Below are 15516 nucleotides of genomic sequence, written 5' to 3'. Positions count from 1 at the left end.
CTCTTACCTCAGCGAGGGTTAACCAGTTCCTCTCCCTTTGGTGTTCCGTCAGATGGTATGTTCTGTGTCTGTATGTGCCTAGCTCAGCGCTCACTGGGCATTTTAGTCAGACGTGATGGTGATTGATCCCTTAACCAGATGCAGGATTAATTTATCAGTTTCTTAAGTTGTTGGGGTTTTTTGGTGGAAAGATGTAGTAACCAGGCAAGTATTTTGGATAACTGGTAAGGACCCGAGTTCTCATTGCTCCTGCAAATACTCGAGAAATTAAAAATTTAACCAGGTGCTTTGCCATCACGTAAAGGCTGAAGAAAGGCTTTAATACTTAACAGTGAGAGATTATAGCTCTGTCACCTTGGATGCTGTAACATGGCTTCATGCTATAACATTTTGTGACTTCATTTATAACGTTATAAACATTTTGTGACTGTAGGGGAGACGATGAAGCTTGGGGGCGAAACTGAGGCGGGGGCTTCCCCAGAGGGTGAGTTAGCTGGCGAGCAGCTAAGGAAGGATCTCGTGGTAGTGCAGCTGCCGGTTTCCGACCCGAGAGCTGCTGCTGGCGAGCAGCTGATGGGAGGGAGGAGATCAGCCTCTTGCTCTGAAGGGGTTGGTGTTCGGGTTTCCATGCAGAGCACGTGTGGATAATGCGAGCTGCAAACGCTGCTGCCTGCTCCAGCCACCGGTACAGAGCGAGCCGGGAGCATGGGGCAGGTGGCTTGGAAAGGTTTATTTCTGTCGCTTTTTGATTATAAAACAGAGAAATACGTCATTGCGAAGAACAAGAAGGTGGGGATTCTCTATCGAGTGGTGCAGCTCTCCATCCTGGCTTACCTGGTGGGGTAAGAGTCACCCTGCGTTTCACATACCGCTGCGGTTGCGTTCGCTTGCTGTGTTGTGATGAAGATTGATGTGGGATACTCTGCGTACAGTGACAGCTTGCTATGGCTTATGATTTTAATGCAGATAGTTATGCTTGTTTATACAGCTGGATTTTGTAACGTCTGATAGACTCATATCTGATTTTTCACCTGCCAGGAATCGCTAGATTCAGCTCTACCTTCCAGATTAACATCGGGTTAAAAATAGATCAAATGGCACTGGCTTTGTACTGCATTATTTACGCCTTTATTTCTGTATTCGGTGGGAATGGTGCCAAAGCTTAACACCTGACTCATTAGAAACAAGAGCATTTATGGCCGCGGTTGCTGAGCCCGGGGACAAACCTGGTTTGTCTGCACAGCTGCATTATGTGTTCAAGTCTAAACGGGAGGGAACCAAGCACAAAGCGGCAGATTTCTTCGCTGGAGTGGGCTGCAGCAGCCAGGATTGTGGAGGCTGAGACAGTATGAAAGTCGGATGCCTTGCATTTATTTCAGAGCAGGGCGGGTTGGCATGGAGATTGCTAGAGCACCTCTCAGAAAAGGCCCAGTTCTGCGAGAGGCTGGTCACGCCGACATGTAACTAACACAGCAATGCTCCTTGCAGCTTTGCAGGCTCAGACCTGGAATTATCCAGCCTATGTGATGCCTGTGTCATTGCTTCCTGAGTTTCTGAGGCTTTGCAGAAAGTGGTTCATAGGTCTTTACCCTCACTGGCTGTGTTTCTGAGTCCCTTCAACCTTTCTTACACGTCGTGTTTTCACTGATTAAATATAGCAGAGTCATTTTTACATGCTGGGTTTATTTATGGAAGGGTGTACAGTTCCAGAGCCTGCTTTAGCTAGCAGGGCAGAGATGGAGTCTCAGCAGTCTGGCATGTATTAGCTGCTAAAGGAGAAATCCTCTAAATAATGTTGCTGAGGACACATCCTCCATCCAAGAGGGATATGGCACGGCCGGTGACCGTGAGTGTTCAGAGCCTGCCTGGGCCATACAGGCTGTTTTCTTCCCGAGGCAGCTATCGCTTTCTGCAAACCTTTGGCACCGTCGCCGATGGCGCCTGCAGGGACCCCGTCGCGGCTGGGGGCTTGGCAGAGGTGGTTAGCGTTAGTCTGACGACTGGCTGCTTGATTACGTACCCATAGCCGTTCAGAGGCTGGCGAGGGGCTTGTGATCGTCAAAACCCTCTGGATCGTTTCTTGCTTGTAGCTGCCATTTCCTCCCTGATCCGCTGTGGAAAACGTAAGGGTCTGCTTTTGAGCCCTCCTGGGAGAGAAAAACAGTGTTTGTGGGAAAACAGGGAAGTAGGAAACTTCATAGGGGTGGGAAATGTTACTGTTCATGTTTGTCACGAGTAGCAGGTGAAGGGCAGCGTATGTCAGTGCTGCTCGGCCCCAGAGACGGCTGCTCTCCCTTTCTGCGTGCCATCTGCGCTGCAACGGGAGCTGTGCCTGCAAATGCAGCCTGTCTCCCTCCCCCAAAAACTGCCCCTTGGCTTCTTCAAGGGTCTGTGTGATTTGTTGTCTTGGCAGCTGACTTCGGCTGTACTGTGGAGAAGCTTTAACCCAGAGAGGTTTTCACCACTGATACGGAGCTCTTGCTGCTTCCAGTGGGAAGAAGTAAGCAAAACCTTTCCCTGGAGTGCTTAGCGAGGATGCAGCTCTTCCAGATGTGCTGGTGAGGAGCCTGAAGCCCGGCGCAGAGGCCGGGGTGCACTCGGGTTCTTACCGTCACGCTGGCTTGTGAAAGGTCCTGTATCCAGCTGAGAATATTCCCTACAGATTTCTCTTAGTGCTACTCAGCTCTCCTGCTGGAATCGCATCGGCCCAGCCGTGGTCGGTGGCTGGACGGGTGGCCTAAGGGCAGGCTGGTAAAACGGGAGCGAGTCGCGTATTTGTGAAACCAACCACACTCTTCGCTGCAACTTGCAAAAGCTCATATTATTTTTCATCTTGGGGAACGCAGAGCCCTGCCCTCCCCTCTTTCCATCGAGGGTGCTAGCCCAGGACAGCGAGGCGGGAGGCTTGTTGCTTTACCCCATGACCAATGACACCTTTCCTGGGTGTGGAGTCTTGGTCCTGACTCTTCCTCCAGTGCTGCAGATAAGCACAGCTTGTGTCAAAGAGTTTATTCTAAATTTGTTGTAGTAGTTGCAGGGTGTTTGGTATCATTGGTACGTTTTGATTTGCCCTTGAACAGTGTTTGGCCTTGGTGTAAATGTCTGGCTAACTCGTTCCCTGCCCCCACTTGCTAATGCCGCTCTTTCTGTGTCTTTGCAGGTGGGTGTTTGTTGTCAAGAAAGGCTATCAGGACACAGACACATCCCTCCAGAGCTCTGTCATCACCAAACTGAAAGGGGTAGCCTTCACCAACACCTCAGAGCTGGGGGAGAGGCTGTGGGATGTGGCAGACTACGTCATCCCTCCGCAGGTTAGCATCACCCTGCTGCTGTCGCCTGTGCCGTTCCGCTAGAAGGACATCTTCCAGCGTGGTTGCTGGTGGAAAGGCTGAAGTGATGTGTCCAGGTCTTTCCTATGAATAAGCAGGAGGTGGGCTACAAGAAAGCAGTGCTGTGCCTTCTCTTAGGGCTTCCAGCAAATATCAAAGCAGCCTTGTCTCTCTCGCAAAGGCCCACGATATTTGGCAAGCAGAACTTTGCAAGCAGAAGTCCTGCGGGCTTCACTGGGACTGTGCTCAGCTGAGCAAAGTGGCTGTTTGCCTCTTTTCCCGGGCTAGAGCAGGCACGCATGGGGCAGCCCAGAGCGGGTGGGAGATGGAAAGAAAATGTGGCGCGATTTGAGTGATGAGCGTTGCTTGAAATGTGTCTGGCTAAACCTGCCTTGCTGCTTCCTTGACTTGACCATGAGGTGCATAGCTGATGCGTAAGGGGAAAAGATGGCAGCAGATGTGGCCTGACACCAGGCTGGAAATTGCCCAGCTGTGCTTGCCAGCGGCTGTTTGTGCTTTCCCTGCTCGTGTCTGTCATACGTGCATGGAAAGGGGTGAGGGGAGAATGAGGGTCTTGTCCTGACAGGGGGCAGAAAGTGGTAAATCAAACAATTTACTTGTCTGTACAAAAGAATAAGGCTTCACCTTCCTCCTGCTGCAGCCCATGTTTACTCAGACCCGTGGATCTGTGCTCTGCATCTCCACCAATTCCAATGCAAAGCCTCACTGCAGGATATCGGTCTCAGACCAACACGTGCTGTGCAGCAGGAAGGGCAGTGCTTGCGGTGCCTCTTGTTCAAGCTGTGTGGGAGCCCTGGGACACTTAGCAGGTGGCTGGTGTGCACACCCAGAAATGAAATGGTGACGCTGACCAGTATTCTAACTTCTCAGACGTTTCTCCTGTGACTCAGTGTTCTTGTTCCTGCTCGTTGGCTTATTGCAGTAGGGTGTGCTGAGTAAAGATAGCTGTCTCTGCCCTCTGGGCTGGCGTGCTCTGCAGCGCAGTTGTCTGGGCTATGGCATCCTGAAGCCAACCATGACTGGGCAGTCAGTCTACAACACTGAATCCAGCACCACTGCAGTCTGCCCCAGCGTCCAGCAGCCTTCAGCAACCATGGTGATGTTAGACCCTGGGCTCACAGTGAAATTCAGCAGCTTCTGTGGACTGTGTATGCAAACGTAGACATCTTACGAGCCTTCCTGCTCTGTGAGCTCATTACTGTTTATCTGCTGAATGTCTCGGGTCAATCGTGAGATGCATCCCACATGGGTTTTTAGGAGTATCTGAATGCCTGCTACCAGTGTATTAAGTGACTTGCTCTGCTAACTACTGCATAATCTCTCATTTCACTTGGGAGGGAGAGTCCTGCCTTGTCCTGGTGGGTCTGGGGGGGCTGGTTTGTGCTGGAGAGACCCGAGCAGGAGGCAGTGAGGGCTGGGAGAAACCCCATCTCCCCCACAGAATGGGGGCAGCTCTCCTGAGCCCACCAGCGTGGCCGCTGACCAATGTGTCCCTCCTGCTGAGGACAGACATACCTGTGTCCCAGAGTACTGGTGGGATGTGGGGTAAACCCACGCCACGCAAAGCACAGTGAGGGAAGGAGAGCGAGCCAGGCGAGTGCAGGAGCACCGAGCTCTGCTCTCGCAGATGGAAACCTGAGATCTCTATGTCTGCGTGCAACAGGTCCTGCCGTGTGCTGGAAGGGGTTTTCTGAGAGACTGCAGAATAAACGGCAGGCACTCAGCCTGCTGAAATTCACCACTGAGGGCTGAGAATGCCCTGGGACACGGTGAACCAGTGGCACTACGGGGTTAAGCTGAATGCAGAGCAGGGATTCACCTGGTGAATCCTTCGCTCATTGCTTTCTTGGGCTTGTTCTCCCACAGATTTGAAGGAACATCTTGTTCCCTGTTGTGGTTCAGAGCAGCCTTGTGGGGCGGGGGGGTCCAGAGTTTGTTCCTGATCAGTTTTTTTTATTACCAGGTGCTCGCTCATGCAGGTAACCAGTGTTACAGGTGGCAGGGCTCGACGCACTGCCGGTTCCTGCCGGGGGTGAGGATTTTTTGTCCAAGATGCTCAGGACTGCCCTGCCTCACAGCAGGACCGTGGGCTGGCTCCAGTGGCTCTGTGTGCCCCTCCTGCGCTGAGCCAGGCTCCGCAGCGCAGGGGGCTGGCGGGGGACATCCCTGGTTCTGTGGCTGCAGCCTGGTGCTGTTACTGGCCCTCCTGCCTTTCCCACGTGCGCATGGTATGGAGCAGAAATCTTAAAGCACATGGTTTATTTCTGCATTCATTTCACTTCTGAGTGGTGAACCAGGCTCCCTCTGCAGTGCTGTGGTAAGCTGCTTTCTTTCCCCTCTTGCTGACTGTACAGCTGTCTGCAGGCTTGTTTTTCCTGTGGTTTCCTTTGGTGTTTGGTTCTTAAGGGGAAACCATTAAGGGGAAAAGTTAGCTATTTTAGCTTTTTGCTGAATGTGGGGAAGGGACCAAATAGAAGCTGTAAATGTGCAAAGAAGGGAAGGCTCCAGTACGGGAGCTTTGCCTAAATACCAAGGAAACGCTACACTGCCAGAAATTAGGATTTTAGGGATGAAACTGCAGTCAAGTCTCTACTTGCATGTCTCAGACAGTCATCCCAATGGCTCAGTAAAGGGATCTATATTCTCTCTATTACAGCCATGCTAGAAGTACTCTGTTTTGTTTTATTGCATGTGCCATTACTCCTGCGCTGTGCCCTGCTGCCTCACTCCGTGAGCTCGGGCTTGTAACAGCACAGCTGGGGCAACCAGCCAGACCCTGGCTGAGAACAAACACCCACAGCTCTGCAGTGGGATGGGGCCTTTGATCCCTGATCCTGCACCATGTCCTTATGGAAAAGGAGGACAAGCACTTGCTGAGCAGCCAGCAAGGCAAGGCTCAGCACTCCTGCTCACCAAATTAATGCAGTCCTTGAAGCAGAACCCACAGAGACCCACCAGCCTCATCCAAAGGGGCACTGCTGTATCTGAGCCTGATAAGTATAAAAGTATGAGGGGAGAGAGAGGCGTTACTGTTCTGCAGAGAACTGCATCCCCCTTGTAACAGGTATTTTAAGAGCAAAACAGTTCTTCTAATACTTCCTGCCTTACTTTGTTTATTCAAGGGTGAGAACGTCTTCTTTGTCATGACGAATCTGATTGTGACCCCAAACCAGAGGCAAGCCACGTGTCCTGAGGTAGGAAGAACTGAGCCCCTTGGCCCCCAGATCCCTACAAAACCGAGGGTAAGAACAGACAGAGGACACCCGGGGAGCAACGAACACAGGAAGGATGAAAGGCGAACGGTTTTTCTCTGTAGTATAATATCTCAGTTGGGAAAATCAGACTGGTTACTGCCAACCTGGGAGGTTCAGCTCTCTTAATTTCCAGAGGCACTGATCATGTAGAGTCTTGCTGACTTTAGTTGAAGGTGTTGGACAACTGCTCAGCTGGAGATGAGACCAGAGCAGTGATTGCTCAGGACCAGAAAAGGTCATGGGAAAACAACTTTGAGGTGACTTGGTCTAGTTACGGGTAGAGGAGACTTTCTAAGAGCCCTGTCCTGAGAAGGGCTGAACATTCAGGCTTTTGTTACCTTCAGGACGTGGGAGGGTGCATGGTATCTTCCAGAACATGCCTTATGGGCCACAGGCATGAGGTCTTTCCATGTCATGTTAAAATGTCCTCTGTGGAGACATGGTTCAGAATGGGCTGGAGCCTGAGGGAGGAGGACACTGGCCATCCAGGGAGTGTCGTCTCCATGTTGCAGTGATTAATTTTCCGTATCACAAGCAGAGGGGTAGCCCAGGCTGAGAGCACAGCTTGTTTGTTCAGGACGCGGCTGTCCTCTAGTGGCTGCATTAATCCAGCGTGCAGCCAAGGGAAGGGTAATTTTGAGCTCAGAGAGCTTGTAGCTTGAAACAAAAGTAAGGTTATCTCTTAAGGTGAAGCACTGTGGCCTCCTACTTGCTTTTGGTGAATGGTAGATGACATCTAGGTTTTTCCACAGCCTGTCCCTCTCCAGATTGAGCAGAGCCCAAAAGCAGGACTTGTAGCTGAACCATGGTGTTGTGGGTGGTATGATACTGTTGAGCTATTTGCACATGACCTGCCGTTACCACTTTAGCGGCACATTTTCAGTGTTTCACCATCCTGTAGAGGATTCACCCCACATCAGCAGCACTTTCTCCGAGTCTTTGTGTCCCGTTACAGGTCTCACTTCTGTCCTCTTCCACTTTGCAGAGTGCCAGCATTCCCGACGCCCTGTGTTACAAGGATGGGGACTGCCCGGCAGGGGAAGCAGTGGTGGCTGGCAATGGTAAGGGAAGTTTCCCTCCTCCTGTACTGTTTCTGGTAGAGGCAGATTTCTTCAGAAGCATCAGCCTGGTTACAACCCCAGAGATCTCTGATTACAGAGAGTGCCGAGGACTTTCTTTTCTTTACTATCTTTTATTAAGATTGCTGCTTGCTTACAACTCTGTGGTGGCTGGGCCAAAGCACCTAGGGCTGCTCAGAGAAGCAAGAAAAGAATGGTTGTTCCAGCTGAGAGGCCCTTTCATAGGCGGGGGGAGGTCTTTGGGTGGCAGTGATCTGATTTTTGTGTGCCCGGTAGGCAAGAAGAGGAGGTGGCTGCTCTGTGTGACCTTTTCTGTGATGTCTGTGCTGCAGGGGTTAAGACTGGCCGTTGTTTGAAAGACAGGGACAGCATCAGAGGGACTTGTGAGATACTGGCCTGGTGCCCAGTGGAAAAAAGGTCCAAGCCCAAGTACGTGGTCATCCTAAGCTGTTTCCAAGCTTGAGCTGCTTGGCTTGTGTGTCATTCAGGGCTGTTTCTGGGTTCCCTCTGCTTGGACGCTTGCTTGAATGTTGGCTGTTCATTCTGGAGGGAGCTCTGCAGGGCCGCCTGGCAGGACTGGCCCTCTGCTCCCCCCTGCTTGGCTCATTGCTGTCCCAGGGCTGTTTCCAGCTCTCAGGGCTTCCCCTCAACCTGCACGTTCCTCACCAACTCCTTGCCGGCAGTGTGAGGGAAGTGGCATAGCTGGTGTAGCACCACGGGATGAAACCTAGCTGTTTCTAAAACGGCAATTCCAGTTTAAACATGTGGGGAAGGTATGAACATAAAACAGATAACAAACCCTTCTCTTGCAGGAAACCACTTCTTGCCAGCGCAGAAAACTTCACTGTTTACATCAAGAACTCAATCCGCTTCCCCAAGTTTAAGTTCTCCAAGTAAGTGCAGGTGCTCAGAGATCCCTCTGTCCTCTCCATCACAGAACCAATAACCTTGGTTGGCTCCACTGTCCCTCTGCTGGCAGGCTGGGGTGGGGAGGCAGATATTCCCTCTTCTAAGGCATGGGGGGAGGCCTTTGGCTTCAGGCTGTGTGGGAACAAGGAGATAATGAGGGCTTGGAGCTTCTCAGAGAGCAACTGGGATAAGGCTGTCCTTCACCAAATGAGGTCTGCGATGGCTCCTACAGTATGAGATGCACCAGAGCTCCTAAGGCAGATGGATCTGTCTGCCAGCCAGTGCATAATCAGCACAGAGCTGCTTCTGCTCCCGGATATTCCTGTACTTCCATAAAAATACAGGCGCCTGGACAAGGCTGGGAAAATGCAGGTTTAATGTATTTGTTTGCATTTGCTGCTGCGGCTCTCGCTCCAGTATGAATGAAAGAAAGAAGTGTAGAAAGGAGCGTGTTCTTGCTATTCTACCAGGCTCAGATAGACATTTCTAGCATCTTCATTTTTTAGCTTGAGAAAAGTAAGTGGCCCTGGAGCACCCTGGAAACCTGCTCCATACAAGTCCTTCCCTGAGCCCCAGATTCAGCTGGCCTAGTCCCCATCTGGCCTGGTCTTCTTTTTTGGTGTGAGCAGACTGCTTTCCCTGGGCCAGCAGTGGAAAGGCTCGCAGGGTGACGAGGCTGGTGGCAAGGTGCCATTTCTGTTGTGCATGAGAGGTGTTGGAGAAGTCTCTCGTCTCCACAGTCTTGGTGGCGTAGGCTGTGTGGGCAAGCAAAGAGAGGAGACAAAGTGGATTTCCCTCTTCCCTATGTGCAGGATGAATGTGCTGGCAACTGACAATGAGTCCTACCTGAAGAGCTGCCGCTACAGCACGGAGCATCCCTATTGCCCCATCTTCCTCCTGGGGACCATTGTCCAGTGGGCTGGGAGCGACTTCCAGGAAATGGCCTTGGAGGTAGGAGTGCCCCTTGGGCTCGGGTGCTTGTGTGGCCATGAGGGGAGCCGCTGGCTGGGGGTCTGCCTCCTGTCCAGCTTTGGCACGTGTGAACCTCATCCCTGCATAAAAGAGCATCTTCTCCACTGAAGTATATTACAGTCACTTAAATTAATGAAATCAGTGTCCTGGGATGAGAGATCTCCTCCTAGGATGCCAGCACAGGGAAAGCTAGGGTTGTGTGTAGAGCAATGTGATTAATATCAAAAGCATGAACTTAGCCCATCCAGAAGTGTGTGTGCTTGTGTCTGTGACCAGAAATACAGCTGTTCTTGTCCCTGGGGAAAACTTGCCCAAGGATCTGACAAATTTGAAGACACTTTAACTGAACTAAGCTTAAAAAACTCACGCTGTCTCTCTCTTTCGTTAAGGGTGGTGTGATAGGAATTCAGATTGAATGGAACTGTGATCTTGATAAAGCCCCTTCTGAATGTAATCCTCACTATTCTTTTAGCCGGCTGGATAACAACTTTGCAGAAAAGTCCATCTCTTCTGGGTACAACTTCAGGTAAGTAAAGAGGAGAATACGATGCTGTACCACAGTCGGGCTGAGCTGGTTTGACTCGCAGGTGCTGGAGGTTGGTGGTGAAGTAGTACCAGATCATGCCAGCATCCAAGCACACTGCTTCATCAGGAGGGAAGGGAGGGAGTTGTGCTCATGGCAAGCTAAAGCTATGTTTGATAGGGGAATAGATCTGTTTGAAGAGATAGCTGAATTCAGATGGGTTCTTCTGTGTGTGTGGAAGATGGAGTTAAAATCAGCACTGTTGTATTCCAGGTTTGCCAAATATTACCGGGATGCTGAGGGGGTTGACTACCGGACACTCATTAAAGCGTATGGAATCCGCTTTGATGTGATGGTGAATGGCAAGGTGAGGTCCCAGGCCAGAATATTTCAGACCCTGGAGAGAAAAAAAGGTGGGGGGACATCTCTCAGTGGGAAGGCAGCTCTGGGATGAGAACAGCCTCTCTGGCTTGTTGTAGGAAAGGGCTCTTGCCATTCATCCATGTGGAGCTTACCCTACCTAAGAAAGGAGATGACCTGGAGTGCAGATGAGTCTGCATCCCTTCTACCTAAAAACAGACTCATTTAAAGTCTGACAGAAGCAAATATGCCCCAGAGACTTGTTTTCCATGCGTATGCACTGCAGCAAAAAAAAAGCCTAGTCCAGGGATGACACAAGCTCAGGAATGCAGCCATGGACAGTTGGGTCTGAGACACAGGGACTTTCAGCCTCCAAGATCGTTCACTGCAACTCTTCTATGGCTGAGCCTGCTTGTCGCTAACAAAACACACCCTCAGGCACTAGTAGCTTCCCCTGTGTAATACCACACCCCTAAGTTTGTTTCTTGGGTTGTTCTCTCACCAAGTACTTCATGACCTTTTTTCTTCTAGGCAGGGAAATTTAACATCATTCCCACCATCATCAATATCGGATCGGGGCTTGCTCTCATGGGAGCGGTAAGTGAATGTATTTTCTTAAAGTAACATATTGGGACCCAGATCTGTTCCGAGGATAAAATGGGAGAGTTGGTTTCTGGCTTCTCCAGTAGAGTTTTTGCTACTCTGACTGCTCAGTCAGGTGTGTGTCTGTGTCCTGTCTCAAAGGCATTTGTTAGTGTACCTTCTAGTCTAAATACCCCTAAGATTTCATGGAGTATGAAACAACATACAGCTTTTATGAGTTATTCTTCTTTAATTGATGCTCATTGCAAATTAGATCAGAACATTCCTTATTCTACTCTAAAGATGAAACACAAGGTCTTTCTCTTTGCAGGGAGCTTTCTTTTGTGACCTGGTGCTGCTGTATCTGATTAAAAAGAGTAACTTTTATCGAGGCAAAAAGTACGAGGAAGTAAAGTAAGTGGGCTTGGCTTTTGTGTTTAAATGTAATGGCTTTATTGTTATGACTAATAGAAATGGAAGGAGATACGGGAACTCGCTAAACATTAATGGCAAACAAAGGCCAATTCCAGGAAATCATGTTCCTCCAAATGCGTGTACCCAAGTTACTCCCTGCCTCCGTAATTCATTGCTGCAGTTAGTTGGGGGGCAAAGGAAGCTGCTGTGTAATGGTTGGGCTATAAATGACCTTGCACTGTTGGTCCATAATGACTGCAGATGGAATTGGGGAGCTCCAAGAGCACCAGAGCCTCATGAAACTGAGAACTGGGGCTTTAGCTGTATGGAGGGTATGGAGGGTGATGGCCTTTGTGGTAAGGTGTGACAGGCCTGGCTGGGAGCCTCTTGCTGCATCGCTTCCTGAAACAGAAGTAGCCTCCTTGCCTTGCCTTGCCTTTTCTGTCACCTTTGCTTGTTTCCTCAGGTCCAGTTCCAGGAAATCGTTATCTAGCCCTACACTGAATGGGAATCAGAGCCCTGAGCAGCTCGGTGGGCTCTAGGCACAGCGGTGGGTCTGCCAGCTGGACTCATGTTCCAGGAAAACCACGCAGGTGTGAAATCACACCAGGACTGGGAGGTGGAAATACCCCAGATCAGGTCTACTGTCTTCTTATTGGGATTTCCAGAGGCAAAAAAGTCCTTTAAAGAACACCCTTCTTTCCCTGAGATGTTCTCTGGTATTCCTGAGCTTGCAACAGTGTGTCGTCACTATGGATTTATAAAAGGATTCTATAAAAGGAAAAGAAGGCACCAAGTTAATGTTTTTCTATCTATTGATAGATATATCTGTACCTACATCACCAGCCAGCATTATCCTCTGGCTGTGCTTCGCTTCCGTGTGCGAAAGAGCAGCAATGTGAAACACCACCGGCACGCTGAGGAGGGCTGAGGCTGAGATTCAACCCGTCTCCTGCTCTGCTGGCTTGCGGCCACTGCTTCCAACTCTGGCTTGCCTTACGCGCAGGATTAGATGTAAAGCAGCAGGACTGCTCTTGTCGGGAAGTGCAGTGAAACGCAGCATTTCAGCAGCTCTCAGAGCCCTGGGAGAAGCGGCTTCTTATCCTACAATGACTGCGCTGGCTGGGCCCGTGTCAGTGGGAGCAATTACTCGTACTGCTCTGTGTGTGTGTGTAACCGTTAGGGCTAGAATGGTGCTCCTCCAGGAAAAGCCTTCGCAACAGCTGCAACAAGGTGCTCTGCTCATCTCAGGAACAGCAGGAGAAGGTCCTGCTGTAGCTCTGACCAGAGGATGGGTTCAGCCATAGCTGGGTCCCAGCTACCTCACCCGCCGCCTCCATTTGTAGTTGGCCCAGAGGACCGACACTTCAGAGCACGGAACAGGTAACGGCAGGCAGAGGAGTATTTTGAAGCAAGGCAGGGACGGATGTTTTTGTGGTCAATAGCGGCAGTGGAAGAAGGTTAGTGTACCGGAAAGCAACGTGGCACTGGAAGTATCTGCACAGGGTTCAGGTCATAGGTTCTCCCTCCTTTGTTCAGCGGCTGGTTTCATTTGCTCGGCATTGTCCTTTCTGTGTCACTTAACCAACTGCTCATGGTGGGGGACTTAATGCTTCTGCTGTTTTTCGTAGTACCCTGAACTGTTCTGCAGAGACTGAAAAGGGGAGCACTATGAAGTCAAATGAACTTTGCCAGGTTCTTCTAAATATACCAACAGGAGGAAAATTTAGAAGGCAGATGTCTGCTATTTCAGCAGTCTGGTAACTTCCAAGAACTGCTACTGCTTCTTTGTTTCTCAATAGAGAAATGTCTCATTGCAGCCCATGTTGTGAATTTATGCTCATGTGGGGATGTAACTAATCTCAGAAAAGTGCTTTTATAGGATAACATTGTTTAAAGTTTGCATTTGCTTGAGCTGACCGGAACTGGCTCACCAGCTCCTGAAGACAGTAGGTGAATAAATGTTCCCGCCTTACTTAAAGCTTCCACCCTGTGGCTTGGTACAAACTGCTCAGAGTGTTCTGTAAATGCTGCCACTTTGCCACTGACCAGGACTCATCACAATAAAGATCACGTGTTTCTGTGCTCACTTTGAATATCAAGATTTAGAGGACTCCTGCTGCAGTGTCCTTGCATGTTGCTAGGACAGCTGCAGAGAGGGTGGCGTTACAGAGAGCTGCTGTGATCGAGTGTTACACAGGAATGGACAGAACAAGCTGCACTCACCTTGCCTTTAACTTCTTTAAGGTGGTTACTCTGAGGTACAGATTAATTCTAAATTAAAACTTGCCTTTGTTAGCAGTGGCAAACTCCGAATCCAGTCACCGATAGCAACCACCACCCAGTCTAGTCCATTCCCTCTGCTTCTGTTCAGGTGCAAGTAATTATTGAGCCAAACATTTAGCTAGAAAATAGAATAATTTAGGATAAACTGTGTACCTCTGATGTTATGATCTAAAGCCTCCTCTCTTCATGCTGGAATTCTTGCCTCTAGGCAAATGTGAGTTACTGTGTATTACAGACACACCAATGGAACAGCACAGGCTTTTGACTGTCAAAGCTTAATTCTATTTGAATAGTTTCTAGATAGTGAAACACATGGTAAACCCCATGTGTGACATCAGGCCAAGGCACAACTCATGGAGACCAAATAGCTCACGGTAACACGTAAAGCCAGTCGTGCTCTACCAAAATCATTGTTTCAACTTGACAAAACAGCATCCTCATTAGATGACCAAAGCTATTTCCTGAATTCAAGTCTTCAGGCCCCCAAAGGTCCCTAGAATATTCCCCTTCTTCATACCCTCTGTTTAACACAATTCCCACAACCACTGCTGTTGATATAACATAACCAGATTCCTTCTCAGGAGCTTGTTTCTCTGAGTTTGGTTTTTTTTCTGTCTCCTTGTATTTAATGTACAGCAATAAAATTTGTCACTTTAGGACAACGCTCTCCAACTCTTCTGTACCATGTGGTTTTTAGGTTGCACATCTTCTCCTTGTGATACATACTTATGCTAAGCAAGTCAATTAAATAGTAAGTTTGCACAAGCAGGTCTATAGCAAAGATATTACCTGTAGGATGAGTGATCAAATTTTCCTTTACGTTCCTGCCAGAGCCATATGGAACCACAACGCACTGCTCAATTACAGAAAATGCCAGCAGGCTTGCATGTGTGCTCGGTAGACTGAGCTGGCAGGTTGCAAGATGCTGCATGTGGTTTGTCTGCATTTCATTGGACACAACGGTACTAAAAGGAGCAAAATGTTTGACTTGTGAGAGCATTACTTAGCGACGTTTGTATATGGCAGTGAAGAGCATCTATGACAATGATGTCATTTATTGATAGCATGTACATACCGCAACTCTGGAAATAACATTTGCACTAGCAACTCAGTTATTACATTTCTGTACCAAACCTCTACATACACTTAATTACATGCTACTGCACAGCAGTTCCTTGTGTCAGTGGATGATTATTTTTTAGGAGTGCCATGTTACACACCGTTTTCATCAGTATTTGTGTGTAGGGACTGGCAGCAAATCTAGAAGCGACTGTAACTGTTATGTCTTACCCAAAATGCACAGGATACAAGGGGCTACATTAACCAAAGCCCACAGCTGTGCCTGCAGTTAGGGACAGAAGTTATTCCTTAACAACCAAAGATTCATGGGAGGCATCCAAGTGACATTTCACATTCAGTTTAATCGGAACAGTACTACCGATTCATTTGTACTTGGACATAATTTACTGACAGTATGAATGATACAAGCGATGAACAACAGTTTAAAAGGTAAGCTGGCCTAGTTGTGTAGATGATTTTTGGCAACAGTCCTCCTGCTTCATTAAAACCCACTGCAGCTAATGTGGCTCCTAGTTGTTTTAGTAGACATGAACCATGCCATACAGGAAAGTCCAGAACAGGACATATGTGAAGAGCCCTCCTATAAGCCCTCCCGTGAAAAGTGGCCTTCGGGATTTAAAGTACTTATTCCATCGCCGTCCAGCTTTCAACACCAAGAGCACAGAGAGGAGGACGGAAGCGAGGAAGTAGAAGATGAAGCCGTGCAG

General features: G+C 49.2%; 2 protein-coding genes across 2 annotated transcripts in view; one reads left to right on the top strand and one right to left on the bottom strand.

Annotated features, from left to right (window-relative positions):
- The first annotated feature begins 663 nt into the window (after positions 1-663).
- Positions 664-12511, top strand: P2RX5 (purinergic receptor P2X, ligand-gated ion channel, 5). The gene is made up of 12 exons (XM_010288455.1): positions 664-842; positions 3161-3311; positions 6473-6544; positions 7590-7665; positions 8016-8112; positions 8496-8576; positions 9405-9543; positions 9954-10090; positions 10361-10454; positions 10979-11044; positions 11361-11443; positions 11910-12511. Exons 1-12 carry the CDS (start codon positions 706-708, stop codon positions 11983-11985), a joined length of 1209 nt encoding a protein of 402 aa, XP_010286757.1. The 5' UTR covers positions 664-705; the 3' UTR covers positions 11986-12511.
- Positions 12512-15059: 2548 nt separating this feature from the next.
- The window catches only part of EMC6 (ER membrane protein complex subunit 6), a 647-nt gene continuing 190 nt past the window's right edge, over positions 15060-15516 (bottom strand). The window contains exon 2 of the mRNA XM_010288456.1: positions 15060-15516. This exon is cut by the window's right edge and continues 1 nt beyond it. Coding sequence (XP_010286758.1) covers positions 15328-15516 — 189 coding nt within the window. The 3' untranslated portion in view covers positions 15060-15327.

This window comes from Phaethon lepturus, unplaced genomic scaffold (assembly GCF_000687285.1).
Source record: "Phaethon lepturus isolate BGI_N335 unplaced genomic scaffold, ASM68728v1 scaffold2406, whole genome shotgun sequence".
NCBI lineage: Eukaryota > Metazoa > Chordata > Aves > Phaethontiformes > Phaethontidae > Phaethon > Phaethon lepturus.
This window is presented reverse-complemented; position numbering and strand designations above follow the sequence as displayed.